This window comes from Mobula hypostoma, chromosome 3, assembly GCF_963921235.1.
Source record: "Mobula hypostoma chromosome 3, sMobHyp1.1, whole genome shotgun sequence".
Classification (NCBI taxonomy): Eukaryota; Metazoa; Chordata; class Chondrichthyes; order Myliobatiformes; family Myliobatidae; genus Mobula; species Mobula hypostoma.
Window position 1 is genome coordinate 144,988,075 of NC_086099.1, and position 19,857 is coordinate 145,007,931.

Genomic DNA, 19,857 nt, shown 5'->3' on the forward strand with positions numbered 1-19,857 from the left:
GACTGGCCAAGAATCATTAAGTCTAGTGATCTTGTCTTTCTTGTGAATTGGAACAATTGTAGCAACTTTAAAGTAGTCTGGAACCTTGCATAATTGCAGAAAGGTGTTAAATACCTCTGTGAAGTGAGGTGCGAGCTGACCCACACAGTGCGTTAGAGTACCGTGTGAGACACCATCAGAGCCTGCAGCTTTCCTAATGATCTGTTTTCCAAATGGTTTGCGAATGTCTTCTTGCTTCACAGAAAACTAGGCTGTCTAGTTGTGGTAAGCAATGATTAGGGACTCTTGTAACGAAGTTGAGATGGGGACTTGTTGGTGATGTGTTACTGTGAATTGCCTCTGTAGGCAGATGGTTTTTTATGGATGCATTTTTCTTTATAACACAAATATAATCTTTATATTCTTGGAATTATTCTAATTAACCCCTGTGAATTGCAGCGATGTTCAATTCAATCTGCAGGAAAGGTATAAAGTTTCATTCACTTGCCCAGTAATAGTTTTTAGCTTTTGCTCTGCTAAGTACCATTGTACATTTAAAAAAAATGCTTTTGTTACCCTATTCAGGGTGAAATTTCAGGATTTTGTTTTCAGATAGGAATAGCTGTGGAGCTGTTTCAGGATGAAGCTTACAATCTTTACACAGAGCGTTTGACTCCTAAATATCTCCAAAACTATTTCTCTAAAATTTGGCTTCATCCTGTTTTTTCCATTCCCCAATTCTCACTTTTGGAAATTTAGGCTTTGTAGAGAGATACTATTGGTAAGAAGAAATAAGATGGTTATATTTTGTTAAAAATAAACTACTCTTAAGTGAGGGTAATTGAACAGGAAGTTTGACTCTGAATTATAGTATTGTATATATTATTGATCAACCCGGTAGGCAAAAAAAAATCTTTTACAGCTGATGCAATCATTGGATGAGAAGAGTTGTGCCCATTTAGGAAACATCCTATTTAACAATACATCTGATATTTCTGAAGAGTTTTTTAAAATATTTGTTCTGCTTTATTTGCTGTAATAATGACTGAAACCCCACAGGACTTTTTTTTAGGATGCCTTTTTGAGGATGTATCACATGACCTTTCTCAGGCCCAGTTCAGTGCCTCCCACAAACAATGCTCAGTGCAAATATGTGTTCCCATTGCTTGTAGATTGAATATAGTCAAAGCCCAATATACTGTATGAATGCTAAGCAATTGGTACACAAGTTAGGGTTTTGCCAATTAGCTATTCATCTATAGTTAAGTTGCTTATGTATTGGGTATTCACCTTAAATTTAAGTAGTTCATTCAATGAGGTTTCCTCCTATTGATGGTATAATCAAGATGATAGAATTCTATCCATTATCGATAAGTATTAAAACTCTCAACTAAGGCAGAATGAGTAAATTATATACTACATTAAAATTGGTGTAGTGGAACAGATGCTTCTTCTGGAAAGACTAAAGCTTGTATGCAAAATTGAAGGCATAAAATTCTGGTGGGATCATCTGTCAGTAGGGAGTAGTATTGTGTAATGTGTGTTTCTCTTTTTTCTATCTTCCCAAGAAAAAATATTCCACAATCTTCAAGTGCACAATGAACATGCCCGCCCTTAATTGGAAAAATACAAGTTGTGATTTTATTAAAAATTACTACCTCTAGTTAAGAATTGTTTTGACATATTGAAAGTTGATACAGTATCTATTAATTCACCTGAGTTAGGTAATAATTAATTCTCTTCTAGTGGCATTAAAATCCTTGATTACTTGCCTTTCTGTGCTTAAGTAAACTTACTTCATAAATGTGCAATGCACCTTTATATTGGAGAGTGTGTATGACATCATTTATTTCTCAATATAGTACTCAACGGAAAATGGTGATGAGTCTGAATTCGAAGTATTTTCTTTGATCCCTTTGGATTTGCTTCTAAAAGGTGACATTGGGCAGAATTTTTACTGAATAATCTGCTAAATATGAACTTGGAATTCAATAGAACAAATGTCTCTTGTTTTCTGCCACATTTGGTATGTCTTTCCTGTTTCCCACTTGGTGTCAGAGGTGCTGGTTTGCAGTTTGCTGGATTAGTACCATTTGTATTTCAGCTCTGTTGACTAAGTAATGGCCATTGTAATTTATGGCCAGTTGGTCTCTGACTGAGAGTTCAACAAAGGATTGGAGTGGAGAACCTCAATCCTAAAAAAAAACTTTAAAAATTATTTTCCCCAAATCGCCAATTTACCTTTTGCTAGATTTTGATTCTTGATTTTTATTTTAACAAGCTTGTGCCCTGTTAGTATCTGAAGATAATTATATTCAACACCCTAACAATATCATTATGTAAGAAAGCTGAAATGATGGGCCTGATAATTCTGGACAAACTGGAGAAGGAGCAGAACAGAACTATTGAGAGATAGATCAGACTCGGAGAATTCTGCACAGTGGGCATAGGCAACTTCCTTTTGAGGAATTGTTTGTGGAACTCTGCATGTGATGATCGTGAACAAATTGGTCCTCAATCTACCTTTTACTAGATCTTGTCTGAAGCAATGACGGTCCTTGATCTTTACATGGTTTCTAGTCGGGTAGTGGAGATCTCTAATGCGAGTTAAGGAATTACAATGACGTGCATGCAACAGAACACACTATCATTAAATCAAATTCTACACTTAATTTTAGCTGGTTGGGACCTAAATGTTCATGAGGGACCTGTTATTGTCATTAGCAAATTGATTATTTGTGCTAAATATGCCCATTGTGAAAACTATTCCAAGCCAAATCTTGGAGCATCAGGAAACTGTAGGTTAGGGATAAAGTATTTCTTTTAAAATAAACTTCAGTGCATTTTATAATTTGATGTTCGCTTACCTCCCAGTTGCTCTCCGCAGTCTCACTTGCAACATCTGTTGGTAGTTATTATAGTGTCGTGTGGTTGGTCTAAGGGTTAAGACATTGCTGCTGTGGCAAGGTTAAGGACACAGTTAATGTTCCAGTAAATTACAGTTTAAATATAGATCAAATTGAAAAGTCCAAATTACATGCTGCTCTAGAAAATCTCATCATAGTGATGGGTTGCAATGTAACTGAAATGCAGTTTTCAAATATTGCCTTCTCCAGGTGAAAAATTCTACTTGCAGTAGCTGAAGAACGAACAGAACTAATATTGCTGTTGAGGTCATTAACATCTGCATGAAGCATGTTTTCCCAATTTTTTTTTCAGTCTCTGATATTCCATTGTACCACTTCTGGGGAGGTTTGGAATATTAATCCAATCTTTTAAAATTCATATTAGTTTCTGAATTCCTTGTTGATTGTTCTGATATCTAAAATGCTCTGCTCTATTAAAACTGTGACCCCAAAGCAAAGCAATTAGTTCAGAAAAGCATTCTGCCCAGAAGCAAGCTGACTAACAAAAAAATTGGTGAGAACAGCATATATAACGACTTGTTGGGTGATAGGTGATCAGGTTCACAATGTTTCTCAGGCAGATGTTTGCACAGGTTTCAGTTAGTGATTTTGGGCTTGCAGCATAGATGTAGCAAGTCCTTGTAAACAATGAAGTATCCATAGTAGTCATTTGTAGGATATTTTAATATGATTAAAAGATGTTCATCAATTTAACTAGAAAAAAGGGAACACAATCACTTAACAAAATGTGTTCTTGACCTTTTCTATGAAGTGTATTTCATTATTGTTTTTGAGTAAATATTACAGTTGTAATATAGTAATACATTATAATGTACTGTACAACATACATTAGAAAATTGTATTTTGAACAGGGAAGTCTGGGAACAGGAATAGACTTCAAGCCCTCAAGCCTGTTCAATTTTTTGATAAGATCAGTATCTTAACTCCATCCAGCTGCCTTGGCTCCATATTCTTTTTGTTTCCTTTTGTTCCCTTGTCTAGCAAAAAAAAATCCATGGTCTCATTTAAACTTGCATCCATGGTTTTTGTGAGTTATACATCCAAACAGCCCTTTCTGTAAAGGAGTTTCTTAACTTCTCTCCTGAATCGTCAGGTTCCGACTTTTAAGGTTAATTCTTTAGTCCTCCCCACTAATATAGAGTGAAGGTTAATTCCCATGTTCCTCTTGCCCCATGAAGTTATGGAAGATGGCTCCTTTCTCTGTACAAGCCATGGCGTAATATGGAGTCAGCAGTTTGAAATATACTACGAATACGTGAACTCAGATGATTGTGGTTTGTACACAATCAGCAGAACCATGGTTGAACTGACCAAAAGCAATCTATGGTAATTTTATCAATCCCACAATGTTATCTTCCATTGCTGTGTCTATTCTATTCTGAAAACTGGTAACATTGTTGAGAGAATGTTGTGTTTAAATTAAAAGACATAGTGATGCCCATTCTTGAGTTTAAATGTGGGGGTCTGCAGAAATAGTCTGTCATTAGAAGAAAAGGTGAATTACCAATGTGGCAACAAATGCAGATTTGAGAGAAAAAGGCTCTGAAATACTTAAATGATACTTTCTTATGAGTTGAGCAGAATGTTGCAGTAATTATTTAAAAGATCAAACTGATCAGTATTCTGTGTTGCATTGAGCTGGGTGAAGGAAATGTGGGTGAAGGAAACGTGCTCTATCACATTTAAGTGTTGTCGGTTACTAAATTCTTCATATGCAAAGATGGGCTTTCTTGGAATTGGGAGGGGGAAAAAAGTGATACAAGGCTGTAATTTATGATCCTGTTTCTCAGCCAGAACAACTGCTCTTATTAGGCCAGATTTTGCTAAAAGGAAGATGACTAAATGATAGCAACATGGTGAGAATGAGGTGCTATAAGAATGGCAAACCACTATGTACAACTGACTTTGCACATACAACACCTCACTTTTAATGTGTGTGATTATTATATGTGGCATTCCTATACTTGTATATTAATTGTCCATTGAACATCCAACAAGGCAGTCAGTTATTCTTCTTTTGCATAGTCATCAATTCTATACAGGGACATATTCAAAGTAAATTTATTATCAATGTTCATGTATGTCTCTGTACAACTCAGATTTGTTTTCTTGCTGATTGTGATCATTGAAGATTGTGCTTTATATTTTTCTTCGTTCACAATTTTTTCTTACAATTCAGTATTATCCTCCCTCTCTCAGTTTCTGTAATTTATTTGGCTTTGAGTTTCCATTGTATCTCCTTCCTTAGTACCTATCAGTATCTTTTACCTTTAGGCATCTTCATTACAAAGATGCATCAGCTCTCCTGGTATTCAATGTATATAGCTACTGGATTGTTTCCTGATACTACCTCTGATATCTAATCCTGCTGTTAGATCATTCCCAATACCCAATTTCCTTCCCATAACACCTTTCCACCTAGATGCAGCAGAACCTCCCAGTTTGTATCCTCTGTTCCTAACATATAACACCCAAACATTCAACACCCAACTAGAGGAGAGGCTGAACTTGATCTAGTGTTGGGAAATGAGCCTGGTCAGGTGTCCGATCTCTCGGTGGGAGAGCATTTTGGAGGTAGTGATCACAACTCTTATCTCCTTCACCACAGTGCCAGAGAGGGATAGGAGTGGACAATTTGGGAAAACATTTAATTGGAGCATGGGGAAATATGATGCTATTAGACAGGAACTTGGGAACATAAATTGGGAGCAGATGTTCTCAGGGAAATGCACAGCAGAAATGTGGCAAATGTTCAGGGAATATTTGCATGGTGTTCCGTATAGGTATGTTCCATTGAGGCAGGGAGAGAATGTAGGGTAAGAAAAAACGTGGTGTACAAAAGATGTACAAAATCCAGTTAAGAAGCTTATGAAAGGTTCAAGAAACTAGGTATTGTTGGAGCTCTAGAAAATTACAAGGGTACCAGGAAGGAAATCGAAAATAAAATTAGGAGAGCTGGAAAGGGCCATGAGAAGGCCTTGGTGAGCAGGATTAAGGAAAACCCCAAGGCGTTCTACAAGTATGTGAAGAGCAAGAGGATGAGCAGTGTGACAATAGAACCAATCAGGAGTGAGAGTGGAAACACGTGCGTGGAGCTGAAGGAGGTAGCAGAGGTACTTAATAAATACTTTGCTTCAGTATTCACCAGTGAGAAGACCTTGGCAATTGTTGGAGTGACTTGCGGCAGACTGAAACATTTGAGTGTATAGGCATTAAGAAGGAGGATGTGCTGGAGCTTTTGTAAGGTATTAAGTTAGATAAGTTACTGGGAACGGATGAGATATACCCCAGGCTACTGTGGGAAGCAAGGGAGGAGATTGCTGAGCCTTTGGCGATGATCTTTCCATCATCAATAGGGATGGGAGAAGTACTGGAGGATTGGAAAGTTGCAGACTTTGTCCCCTTGTTCAAGAAAGGGAGTAGAGATAACCCAAGAAATTGTAGACCAGTGAGTTCAGTGGTGGACAAGTTGTTGGAGAAGATCCTGAGTGGCAGGATTCATGAACATTTGGAGATAAATGATGTGATTAGAGATAGCATGGCTTTTGTCAAGGGCAGGCCATGCCTTACAAACCTGATTGAATTCTTTGAGGATGTAGCAAAACACATTCATGAAGGTAGAGCAGTGGATGTAGTGTATATGGATTTCAGTAATGGATTTGATAAGGTTCCCATGTGAGACTCATTCAGAAAGTAATGAGGCATGGGATCCAAGGAGATCTTGCTTTGTGGATCCAGAATTGGCCTGCTCACAGAAGGCAAAGGGTTGTTGTAGATGGTTCTTATTTTGCTTGGAGCTCAGTGACAAGTGGTGTTCTGCAGGGATCTGTTCTGGGACCCCTCCTCTTTGTGATTTTTATAAATGACCTGGATGAGGAAGTAGAAGAGTCGGTTAGTAAGTTTGCTGATAACACAAAAGTGGGTGTGTTGTGGATAGTCTGGAGGGTTGTCAGAGGTTACAGTGAGACATCAATAGGATGCAGAAACGTGCTAAGAAGTGGCCGATGGAGTTCAAACCAGATAAGTGTGAAGTGATTCAATTTTTGTAGGTCAGATTTGAAGACAGAATATAATAATGATAAGACTCTTGGCAGTGTGAAGGATCAACAAGATCTTGGGGTCTGTGTCCATAGGACACTCAAAGTTGCTGTGCAGGTTGACAATATTGTTAAAAAGGCATATGGTATGTTGGCCTTCATCAACTGTGGGATTGCATTCAAGAGCCATGAGATAATGTTACAGCTGTATAAGACCTTGGAGTACTGTGTTCGGTTCTGGTCATCTCACTACAGGAAGGATGTGGATACTATAGAGAGAGTACAGAGGAGATTTACAAGGATGTTGCCTGGATTGGAGAGCATATCTTATGAGAATAGTTTGAGTGAACTTAGTCTTTTCTCCTTGGAACGACAGAGGATGAGAGGTGACCTGATAGAGGTGTATAAGATGATAAGAGACATTGATTGTATGGATAGCCAGAGGCTTTTTCCCAGGGCAGAAATGGTTAACATGAGGGGGCATAGCTTTAAGGTGCTTGGAAGTAGGTATAAGGGGGATGTCAGAAGTAAGTTTTTCACACAGATGGTGGGTGTGTGGAATACAATGCCAGCGAAATTGGTAGGGGTGGATACAGTGTAGAGTCTTTTAGGAAACTCTTAGGTTGGTACATGGAGCTTAGAAAAATAGAGGCTATGCAGTAGGGAAATTCTGGGCAGTTTCTAGAGTAGGGTACATGGTTGGCACAACACTGTGGGCCGAAGGGCCTGTAACATGCTGTAGATTTCTGTTTCTTTGTTTTTATGCCTTTAGTGTGAAATATTTACCTGTATAACTTTCATTTTAATGATACATTTACTCTATCCTACGTGGTGAGAACAATGGCTGCTTTATTCAGTGCATCCATTCAATGAGCAGCCAATCTTTCAGGTTGCTTGTAATTCTACATCTCTTGCTCTTTCGCTGTGGTGTTTTTGCTGTTCAACTCCTATGGTGATGCAAGGAAGCTCAAGGAAACAGTATTCCCTCGTCATCAGTTGATCTTTTTTGTAGGTTTGTCCATTTCAAAGTTTCATCAAGGCATCTGTTTGTTTCTCCCATAACCTCTCACCCCTCACCCCTCCCTCCAACCCATCAACCCCAGAGAGCAAGACTGGCAATAGAATTTCCCTTGTCCTTCCAGATATTCTGCATTTACTTTTGTTCCATTACCTTCTCATTGTTTCACTTTACAGCATTATCCCTTCCTTAATCTCTCATTTAATTTCTTTTCCTTCCACTCCATCATAGGTCCTTATGCTTTTGCCTGTTACCTCCGACCCACCTGGCCCCATCACAGCTCTTCTGCTTCCTTGATATTACATCTGAAGATTTTTGCTACTTTCAGATCTTAAGCAACTTGCAATTGTAACAACAGGTGACCTAAAACATTAGCTCTGCTTTAATGATCTAATGACTGGATTTTCTTTTAAGCTTGTTCTGGAGTTGTCACTTAACTACGGGAATAAAAGTTAAGAACTTTTGGTTAAAAACTTTGCCTTTTTCTACCTGCTATCATCTGTAGATTCTATTCTTGTACAAAAATGCAGAAAAGTTAATGGGTGAAGTGGAGGGAAATTAACAGACCTATGTGATAATCTTTCCTTTTATCTTGCAGAAGATGAAGATGATGAGATGCCTGAACTGAATCTTGGAATTGAGTCTGAGTTGGAGAACCAAGAATCCAAACCTGAAAGTAAAGAAGGTAGATCGTTTTAGTATGTGTGGAATCCATTGGCACCTTGTGGGTGGGAGAGGTTCTTTATGCTAAGCCATGCTTAATGTGAAATAACAAAGATCCTGCCAACGGTATCAGAATTGATTTCAGGGATAGGTGGCAAACAGGGTTCTAAAAGTGAAACCTTAGCTCTGCATTCCGAGTATTTACATAATTTTCTGTTGAATGTTATGTCAAGTGGTGTTTGATTTTAGACTGTTGTCCTGTAGAATCAGAATTGCCTGTGCAGATATCAATTAACTATGTAAATTGTTGAAATAGTGAATTGAAAATATGTATAACATCGCTGATGCTAAGTAATTTTTGTTAGCAATTGTAAGTTTATACAGTTGAAACATGAACAAAATAAACTAGATGAGAAAGAATTAAAGTGGCCACCTTTTAAGAAGATCGGATTTATAGTCAGAGCACTACAGCACAGAAACAGGAAACAGGCCCTTTGGCCCATCTAGTCCACAGAAAACTTTTATTCTGCTTAGATACATTGACCTACATCTGGATCACTTCACCCCCCCCCCCCCCGTACCCTCCCTGTGATTGTACTTATCCAAACTTCTCTTCAATGTTTAATCAAACCTATATACACCAGTTCACCTGGCACCTCATTTCATACTTGCACCACACTCTGAGTGAAGAAGTTCCCTCTCGGGTTCCCCTTAAATATTTCACCTTTCACTCTTAACTCAACCTCTTGTTCTAGTCCTACCCAACCTCAGTGGAAAAAGCCTGCTTGCATTAACCCTATCTACACCCCATCAATATTGTGTTTATCTCTATCAAATCTCCCCTCATTCTTTTATGCTCCAGGGAATGGGCCTGTAACTCCGGTCTTCAGTTTCTGGCAACATACTTGTAAATTTTGTTTGTACTCTTTCATCTTATTGATATCCTTCCTGTAGATGGGTGATCAGCACTGTATACAATACTCCAAATTTGGCCTCACTAATCTCTTTTACAAATTCAACATAACATCTCAACTCCTGTACTCAATGCTGACTTATGAGGCCAATGTTGCTAAACCTTTCTTTATGACTCTATCTACAAGTGATGTCACTTTCCAGGAATTATGGATCTGTATTCCCAGATCCCTCTGTTCTACCACACCCCTCAGTGCCCTACTGTTTACTGTGTAAGACCTACCCTGAATGGTCTTGCTGAACTGCAACACCTCTCACTTGTCTGACCATTTTCAGCCCATTTTCCTAACTGGTCATAGCTTTCCTCACGGTCTATTATGCTCCCAGTCTTGGTGACATCTGCAAATTTGCAGATCCAGTTTACCACATCATTCACGGCGTTTAGATGGATGACAAACAACAATGAACCCCGCACTGATCCCTGCCACACACCACTAATCACAGGCCTCCACTTAGCGAGTCAATCGTCCACTGCAACTCTCTGGCTTCTCCCAATGTCAAATCCAATTTACTACATCCTGAATGCCAAAGCAACTGAATCTTCTTGACAGCCTCCCATGTCGGACTTTGTCAAAGGCCTTGCTAAGGTCCAAGTAGACAACATCACCATTTTTCTTTCATCAAATTTCCTGGTAAGCTCCTTGGAAAAACTCTACAGGATTGGTTAGACACTGCCTTCCAAGCACAAAGCCATGTTGATTATCCCTCATCAGGCCCCATTCATCCATCCATAATAAAAAAAATAAATCCAATATCTATATCTATCTGTATATCTATATCTATCTATATGTATCCTTATATACTTGAACAATGGAGCTACATTATCTTTGGCACCTCACCCATTGCTAAGGACGTTGCCAGGGCCCCTGCAATTTCTACATTAGGGCTCCCACAAGGTCCAAGGGAACCACTGCGTGCTGATATTTTCCAATTTGGACACATTTTTAATTTGTCACATTAGCTCCTGTTTTTGTGACTTCAAAACTGTGGACTATAGTTCCCTTCCAGTAGTTGCCATGGTTTTCAGGTATGTCACTTAATTGAGTTTAGATCATAAAATTTACATAACTGTTTTAAAAACAAATGTCTGTAGTGGTGGGGGAGTCAGTTGCATAGGTAGTAAATGCTGCCCTTACCTACTTTGAGATAATGGTGGCATGCAACGTTTTTAAACTTTGAAGCAAATTCTAAGTCTATATCCTGCTTCAAAGTACAGTTAGCAGTAGACTATATTGCTGCAGATTTAATGTCATGCCTATGTCAAACCAGGTAAGATTTGCTGGATTTCCTTTTAAGGATTTTACTGAATTGATCATCCTTTTTATAATTTTGTATCAGGTGAATTAAGCAACATTAGCAGGATTATTTTGAAGTTTAAATCTTTATTAAGTAATTTTCTGGTATGGTAATAACATCATTCCACCATGATTGCCTATATTTTGTGAAGTCACTGATGGAAACTTGTCAAATAGCTTTTTAAATATTTGCCAATATTGTGTGTAGAATACATTATCTTTAGAATAATGTGATCATTTCTGCAAAACATTTTAAACTAACTCTTCTATGATTAGCAGATTAATATTTAGTGATAGTGAGACACAATGAACAAATTGTAAGCATTTTCATACAAAAACTCTAGATCCAAAGAAATGGTTATGTGTTTGCGAGGGTTTTGGACAAATGTTATGCAGCGCAGTATTTTGTTCATTTTGGAGGGCTTCCTTCATGCCAGCGCAAAACAAAAAATTATGGTGATAGATGGGTTTGAATGTAAATTTCATTTGTGCTGAAAATCTGTTTTAAGGTCTAGATTGAGCTCATAGGCCTTTGGTGTCTGTTAACTCCTGTATTAACAACTTCTGGCAGGGGAGGGCACTATATGTTAACTGTATTATCAGTATGCTACCATCAAAAACATCTAACCTAAGTAGAGTTGCATTTTTGTTGTGAAAGAACCACAGCAATGTGAGAGAGAAATCAGATCTTGTTATGAGAGCGCAAGGAAAGAAGCTCACTATTGAGCATTATGATCAAATTCCAGAGGTCAGCAAGATTTCACAAAAATTGAAATATATACATATGAGCTGGCTTGAGGCTAAAATGGTGTGAGGATTCATTTTGACAGCGAAAGCACTCTGTTTTCAATGCTTTTGACTATCAAGATTCTGATTTGTTCTTTTATATAGAACAGTTTTTCTTTTGGGATGAGGTCATTTCTGGTGAACTTATACTGAATCCTAAACTGCCCTTGAAGGTTGTGTGTGATTAGAGTAGGTTAGAGTAGGTGAAAACAATTTAAGGGGCTAGATCATTGGTAGTTTTTTTTAAGATTTAAAAACGGATGAGGGGAAAATTGATGTGGGTTGATATGGTAGCATAGCAGTTGGCACAGCGCTATTCCAGCTCGGGTTGTTGGAGTTCAGTTCTGCCACCATCTGTAAAGGGTCTGTACGTTCTCCCATAACTGCGTGAGTTTCCTCCGGGTGCTCCTGCTTCTTCCCACAGTCCAAGGCGTGCTGATTAGTAGGTTAATTGTTCATTGTAAATTATCCTGTTGTTAGGCTAGTGCTAAATAGGTGGGTTGCTGGGCAGCACTATAACTCCAATTTACAAAATAGAATAATCATCACAACGGTGTCTCGTGGAACAGATTTCTGGAATAGTAGATAATGGTGAGGAATATAGTGAGGTTGGTGATCCTTGAGAAAAAGCACTGAAGGAGACAACAGCTAAGAGAGTAGCTGAGGGAATCAAGGAGTCATGCATTCCAATAAAATAGACTACTGTGTGTAGCTATTTACAGAATTATCTGGTGAACGCAGCAGGCCAGGCAGCATCTCTAGGAAGAGGTACAGTCGACGTTTCAGGCCGAGACCCTTTGTCAGGACAAAGGGTCTTAAGGATCGGGTAGAAAGGGGAGAAATGGATTCATGTGGGAGAAATGGAAGGGGATTGGTAATTGCTCTTATTGGTAGCAATGCAAGAGGATTAAATGTAGAGAACACAATGGCAGAATTTGAATCTTCCTGCTTCTGATTCAAGAGTAAGTGTGCTTCCATTGGGGATAAGATTCACGTAATATTATTTAGCACCTTGTATCCCACATTCCCTGTAGTGTAATAGAACAAGGAAGAACATTAGAAAAAGAAGCCGACGTAGGCCTTGTGGCTCTACCAGCATGCTCCATCATCTATCAAGATCGTGGCTGATCTTCTTCCTCAACTTTTATTTTTCACAGATCTATCAATCTTCATTTTGTTGGTCAATTCTCTGGAGTGGAGAATTCACCCTTTGAGAGAAGAAATTTTCCTCATCACGGTACAAAGTTACCTACTCCTTTCTCTCAATCTGTGTCCACCAGTGTTAGGTTGCTCAGTCAGGGGATGTAACGCATCTGTGTCCTCCCTGCAAAACTCTTGTAACAGTTTTGTATGTTTTAATGAAAGAAACAAATTTCATGTCATATGTGAGTGATAATAAAGCTGATTCTGATATGGGCTCCATTGTGAACTGAGAGGGGGAAGGGGGCAGGTAGAGTGGAATCATGATTAGTTTGGAATAGGAGAAGGGAGAGGGGAGGGAGTGGGACATACCAGAGAGACATTCTGCAGTGATCAATAAACCAATTGTTTGTAATCAAATGACTTTGCCTGGTGTCTCAGGGCTGGGTGTGAATGCACCCATGCCACTACCCACCCCTGGCATTCCTTCTGTGCCCCCTATCCCACACCCCTCCCACAGTGCCTCACCCTCGCCATTCCCAAAATCCTTTGCTCCTGCCCAATTTACAAATTTGGTCTCTGCTCCACATTGACATGTACAGTACTATGCAAAAGTCTATATATGTGCCCAAGACTTTTGCACAGTACTGTATTTATAATATATAATATGTAATATACTGTATATAAATAACATGATGGAAGATGTTGCTATAGAATCTAAATATTTGTATAAAGATGTAATTGTGTGAGGAAACTGGGATGTATTAATTCAGTTTAACCATCTACTTTTTAACTGAAAGATCAAGATAGAGCTAATGGATAAAAATATTCTTTTGAGGCTAAGTTGGTTATATTTCTGTTTCAAGACTTTTTATTGACTTCTAATAAATTGAGTACTGAGGTCATGCTAAATGGCTGCACAAGCCATGTTCAGCACATCATTGGAGTTCCATTAAATATCAAAGAGGAACAGGATAATTACTGTGTTCCAAAGACGAAAAACTAATGTTCCTAAGAAAATACTGTTTTATCAAATGGTGGTTTTGTTGCCACATGGTGGCCTTCCTTATCCTTTTGAGTTTCTCAGTAGAATACTTTGATCAGTCATTTGTGCATCTGCTAGCTTCTCTAGAAGAAATAAGGGACACTCTGAAACTGAGATCAAAGTGCACTTAACAGTACTAGTTACCAAAGAAAAAAATTATAGATGATTACATGAACAGCATAGACATTGGAGATTGTGGTTACATTGATGTACTGTATATTAGCAAGAATCGACTGTCCATGCACCAGTTTTGCAAAAGGTTGATTTTCTTTTGACTTGTCAAAATGTTGAAAAATTCACTAGTATTTTGTAAATGATATTTTTAAATAATATTAAGCTTGGAACTGTAAATGATAACTAGTTATATAATCATGCAATATAGGTATCAGGAAAATAATCTATTGCTGCCAATTTACAAAAGAAGCAAAGTATATTAAGGGGAATGGGGATGTGATATACTTAGATGATTTTTTCAGTCATAATAAATATTAGGTTCAAAGCTCTTAAGAAATTTATTCTTAAAGCAGTTATTACATCTATGGAATTGTAGCAAATGAAAATGTTCTTAACATTACCTGCAATAATGAGTTGTTAGTAACCTAAAGTTGAATAACCCAAAGGTTCTGTTATTTAAAATGTACTAAAATTTAAGTGTTTTAACACAATTACCTGCAATAAGCCATTTGAAAGACGTGCATAATTTTTACCAAGTATTTAAAAACAAATAGCTTGATACATGAATATGAAAGTCCCACACACTGTCTAATGTTTAATTTCATTCTGGAGGAAAAGAAATTTAAGTTCTTTATTCCAACTAAACTAGCTGTTTATTGTCACACCCTTCCATAGCTGTACTGTTGGTCAGAGGATTAAGTTGTATTTTATGACCATAGGCAAAATTTTAAACACATTACCATTTTAAATATTTTAAAAATGAATGCAAAGTTGTAAAAATTGTGTTGATAATGCTAGGAAGATAAATTGTTTTGCGTTTATCTTTAGTCTTCTGCTTTTTATCCTCAATCTGTAGGACGGAATTCGCTGATTTAATTTCTTGGTACAAGTAGATATTCTGTGGCACATTTGGGCTATATACTGATTGTTTTGTTAGTCACTGATGTCCATACTAACAGTTCGTTCGTTCTCTCTCTCTCGCTCTCTCTCTCGCTCTCTCCCTCTCCCTCTCGCTCCCTCGCGCTCTCTCTCTCTTTCTTTCTTTTTTCAGCCTGCTTTTATCTTTTCATGTATTTTTTTCTCTTACCTTGCTGTCATTTTCAGTTTTAAGATTTTCACATGCCTTTTGTGATGGATTAATATCATATGTACTAGGAAAGGGATGTGCCCAGGCTATACTTGGGATGAGAGTTTCCAGATAAACATTGCCCATAGTAGTTTCCTAATGTGCCTCAAAGTATTGGTGCCTTCCCACTATTCTCAGAGCGACTACATTGTCCACTGCTTCACTTCATTATCCTACCCCTTCCTCGAACCTCCTAGCTGATAACTTGCTTTGGGATCAATCACATTAACCTTCAGTCTTTTTCAATAGGAGATTGTATTCCTTCTGCCCCCATTTGATACACCAACCCTACATGTTTTTCTGAAGGTTTTGTTAGGCAGGTCATGGGATGGGGGTTGTAGGGAGTGTAGACTGTTGGCAATGAATCCTTTGGAAACAAGAATGAAGCTGAACATCCATTTCTTTCAGTGTCTGTATTTTACTCTACTTCATGTTGGAAGTTAGAGCCTGTAACATACTTTAACCAGGTTCTACCCCCACCTCTGTCTTATAGATGGAGATGGTGAGATTGATCTCTTTGGGAATATATTAACAACACTGGTGATGGAAAGTCAGCCATCTTTTGTGCACTCCCCTATTTTCATTCATACAACCTATAAAGGAAAATTGTAACACTTGTGGGGGGAAAAAAGACCTCTCATTTTAGAAACCATCTCACTTCTGAAGTTGGATTTAAAGGTTAATATACAACAGTATATATTCCTTCCTTTTCATTTTCCACTGTTTTCTTGTTCTGTTTCTTGTTCCTGTTTTACTATATTTTACTATCTGTCTGTCTCCATTCTTCAATCTCCTCTATTGCATTCTTGCCTTGCTCCCCTCCACTTCGTTCTTTTGGATCCTTTCCCATCTCTTTTGGGAGTGATAAATAACACTAAAAACAAAGGGTTTTTAAAGAGAAGGTTTAAAACAGTTTTATAAAGCACATATGTAAACCTGCATGAAATGGGATTGGTGAGCTGGAGGCATAATTAACAACATCAGATTGTAATGTGCATCTGAAACAGAGGTCTGAGGCAAATTCACAGGGAAATTGTAGAGATGTGCAGAAGGTTTTGAGTAAAAAGGAGGAACTTTATTCAGTTATAGATTGGGATTACAATTATATAAAAAGCAATTCTGAGAGCTTTCTGGATCAGTAAGTTTCTTGTCCAATGAGGTAGATAGTATTGCTGTATTTGGTTCTTGGCTATGACCATGTTCAGTGGTACGAGGATCAGAGGGGGAGCGTTTATAAGTTCAGAGTAAGTAAATTAGTTTCTTAAATGCCACCCAATAGTAGTTGTTCTTGCAAACTCTAACCATTGGAAGTTAACATATAATTAGCATGGTTTCTAGCGCTTGTATGTTAAATTTAGAAGGGATTAACCATTCCTACCAGCTATGCTCTATCAATCCAAATTCAAATGGAACATCGGGATAGAGTGAGTGATGGTTCCAAGCAAAAATTTTATGCTATATGATTTCTGCAGGGAGTAGGATACATGTTTTTAGTACGCATTTTCCCCTAAGGAAAGATATCTCTTGAAGGCTATCCAAGAATTCTGTGCTGATTAAAAGTTTTCATTACATGTTATTGTCTTTTGTCCAAGTTGATTCTTCTGGCTCCACACAGACTTGTCTGAATATTTGTAAAATTTTAAGCATCTAAATTAAAGGTTTAATGTGGTTTTTGCAATTGCTGGTCCTGTAATCCATGTAAATACAAATAAAGACCCTTGTTTTTAAGACAACAGCAGCTGTTTCTGCATGACAATCTGTCTCAGGGTATTGTCTGAATCTTTTGAATGAATAAATGAAAGATTGCATTCTTGAACAGTAGCTGCAATTTTGTAGTGGTCAGAAAATAGAGATAATATTCAGTGTACATTTTTAACAAAATAATAATTGCAGACAAGCATTTAATTTTGATAATCTACTTGGTAACTATAATACTTAAGCAAAACCAACAGATCTGATCAATTTTTACAGGTGGTGTTGTACATTGCAGCTAATCATTCCCAGGTCTCCAAGATCAATAATTATTTGTATAAAAAAACTAATCCACTTTGGAAGGAGCAGGTTGTGATTAGAGTTGCTACTGATATTTAATGTTTTAGTGTTTTCCAAATTGTAATAATCGAGAAGTCAGTTGTTCTTTTTATTCAATGTTGTTGTGATTTTTTTTTACTCTTGCTTTTCAAAGCTTCTCCAAGGGAACTCACTGAAGAGGAGAAACAGCAAATTCTTCATTCAGAGGAATTTTTGACTTTCTTTGACCATAACATACGTATTATAGAGCGTGCTCTTGCTGAAGATTCCAGTCTCTTTTTTGACTATGGTGGTAAAGAATTGGATGAAAAAGAAGGGTATGTTTTATGCTATTTTAAAATTATTTCGCAGGTCCTCAATTAAAAGTCAAGTGGCTGATGCCAGTGTTTAAAAAAGCATCTGTCAGTATATAAAGTACACACCCTGTAATACAAATTAGCGACTGAATTATTTACTAAATTAGAAGTTTTGAATTATTTTAAAGCAACCGTGGCTCAAAGAAATGTGTATTTCTGGATTAAAGTAGTGACTCATTAGATCATTTGTAGTGTCAACAAAAATACTGATACACAAGATATTTCCTGTATTTCTATTATTTATAGAAACAAATGTAAAGCTCTGGATTTTTGATTTGGTCTTACATATAGGAATCAGTGTGAGCTGTCATCATTTCATTCATTTTACAATTACCCAACTGCGCACAGAAATAGTATGCAATTACAAGGGAAAGTAGTTTCTTTTAATGAATTTCTGATAAATGTGTCATAAAGTTCAGTTTTAGGCCCATATTAGTTCAATATCAGGAGCATTACATAAATCATTGCACCTTGGAGGGAGGGATACGCTTTTAGACAATTTAAACACCGGCCCAGATAGACTAAAAAGACTGTGTCGATCAGGACAAGAGCCGATTTTGCTTATTCTCCGCAATGGTCAACTCCATGGCGCTGTCGCTGTGAAGACTGCCCTAGCTGCTATGCTCCATGCCTGCCAATAAGAACTGATAGGCGAGGCTTTGGGCGAACTCCGGGTTGCTCTGGGGTTCGGATCTGAGGACTCAATTTTGGATTGGAATGCTGTTGTTTCCTTTAATTGTTGGCATGATTTTTATTTTTTTTATATCTTTCTCTGAACATTGAGTGTTGGTCTTTTATTTTTCTTTTTATTCCTTTTTTATTTTTTTCTTTAATTGGGTTCTTTCAGGTTTCTTGCTTTGTGGCTACCAGTGAGCAAACAGATCTCAAGGTTGTATAATTTATGCATTCTCTGGTAATAAATCAATCTTGAATTTCAAATGTTAGCTGACACATCTTTACATCACTGAGTTGAAGATTTAAAATATCTATCTAGGAATAAATTGGTGTTCTTATTATCATTGCCTTCAACGATAATACTTCTCATTTACGTAGCTGTCTTATAAGAGCAAAGAATGAACAATAGCCACATGAGTGAGGTGTTTTATTCTATTGTTTTGTTGCAGAGACTTTCAATCTGGACTAAACCTTTCATTTAACCGCCAGTTTTATGATGAACATTGGTCAAAACATCGTGTTGTAACCTGTTTAGATTGGTCACTTCAGGTAAATAAGTTTTAAAATATAGTGAATTCTGTATTTTAAGTCTGCTTGAGAAGATTATGGTGCAATGAGCTTAAAGATTTTTAAGCCTTTTTCTGCATGACTTTTGAAAATGTAATGCTACATACTAGGAATACTAGTACATTAGAAATGGGGAAAGTTCATGCCCATTTTCAAAAGATCAGTAGCCAAAATTGATATATGAAGAGCAGGTGAAGGCGCCATACTTCCATTCTTGTGTTGTGACCTGTCATCATTGCTAGCAGCAAATGTGATGTTTTGTTAACTTCTATTCTAGTATAATAAAAAGCAAATCTACTGAAAAGCTTCATCCAAAATATCTGGTGTGAAATGTAGACCACTTGTACATCTATTGTATACATTTTCAAATTTGCTTAAATATTAATTTTTAAATTATAGCCCATATTTTCTTGAAATATGCAAATGCAACGTGATGAATGATTGTACTCCATTTTTTGAGTTTTTATTTAATTATTTCTAAAACTTATTCCGAGATTGTTTGTTTCTTGGATAGACAATTAAATTACACTGCTTTATTATTTAAGATAAGTTGAGCAATAGTATTTTGCCTTTGTGTAAAACTTCCAAACAAATTTATATAATTTAATCAGTGTAGCTTAATATTTATGATGTACCCCTTTTGTTCTTGTGTAGGTTAGTAGTTGCCATACCCTCTTAAACGGCAACATCATGTTTCAGCAGTATCTTGCTGTGGTGTCAAGTGAGCACTTAAAGGTGTAGTAATTCAAGGGGAACTAAGCTTGTTTTTAACGCTTCCTCTGAGCTATCAGTTCAATATATGTAAACTCAAAAAAATAGATATTGCACGTGTGAAATCTTTCCCTCACCATCTTTGCTGCTGGAAAATATGTCCAGAAACTGTTAGGACATGAGTCAAACTATTCAAACCAGTGTTTAAAATGATGACTAACCAGAGTTGATTTATGATTTTTGAGCCTTAATGGAATTTTGCAATTTGTGATTTTTTGGTTCAGAATATTTATGAGTAGTGGGTTAAGAGAACCTTTTTCAAAGGCAATATGGATACATATTAGGTTCTTCAAGT

The 19,857-nt window shown here is 37.2% G+C and overlaps 1 protein-coding gene across 2 annotated transcripts in view; it reads left to right on the plus strand.

The window, feature by feature from the left end:
* LOC134343572 (cytoplasmic dynein 1 intermediate chain 1) overlaps window positions 1-19,857 on the plus strand; it is a 211,863-nt gene that overhangs the window by 109,013 nt on the left and 82,993 nt on the right. For both annotated transcript variants that reach the window (XM_063042317.1, XM_063042318.1), the window contains 3 exons: window positions 8,560-8,646; window positions 17,348-17,510; window positions 18,674-18,773. In XM_063042317.1, the coding sequence (XP_062898387.1) occupies window positions 8,560-8,646; window positions 17,348-17,510; window positions 18,674-18,773 (350 nt within the window). The remainder of the gene's footprint in view (window positions 1-8,559; window positions 8,647-17,347; window positions 17,511-18,673; window positions 18,774-19,857) is intronic.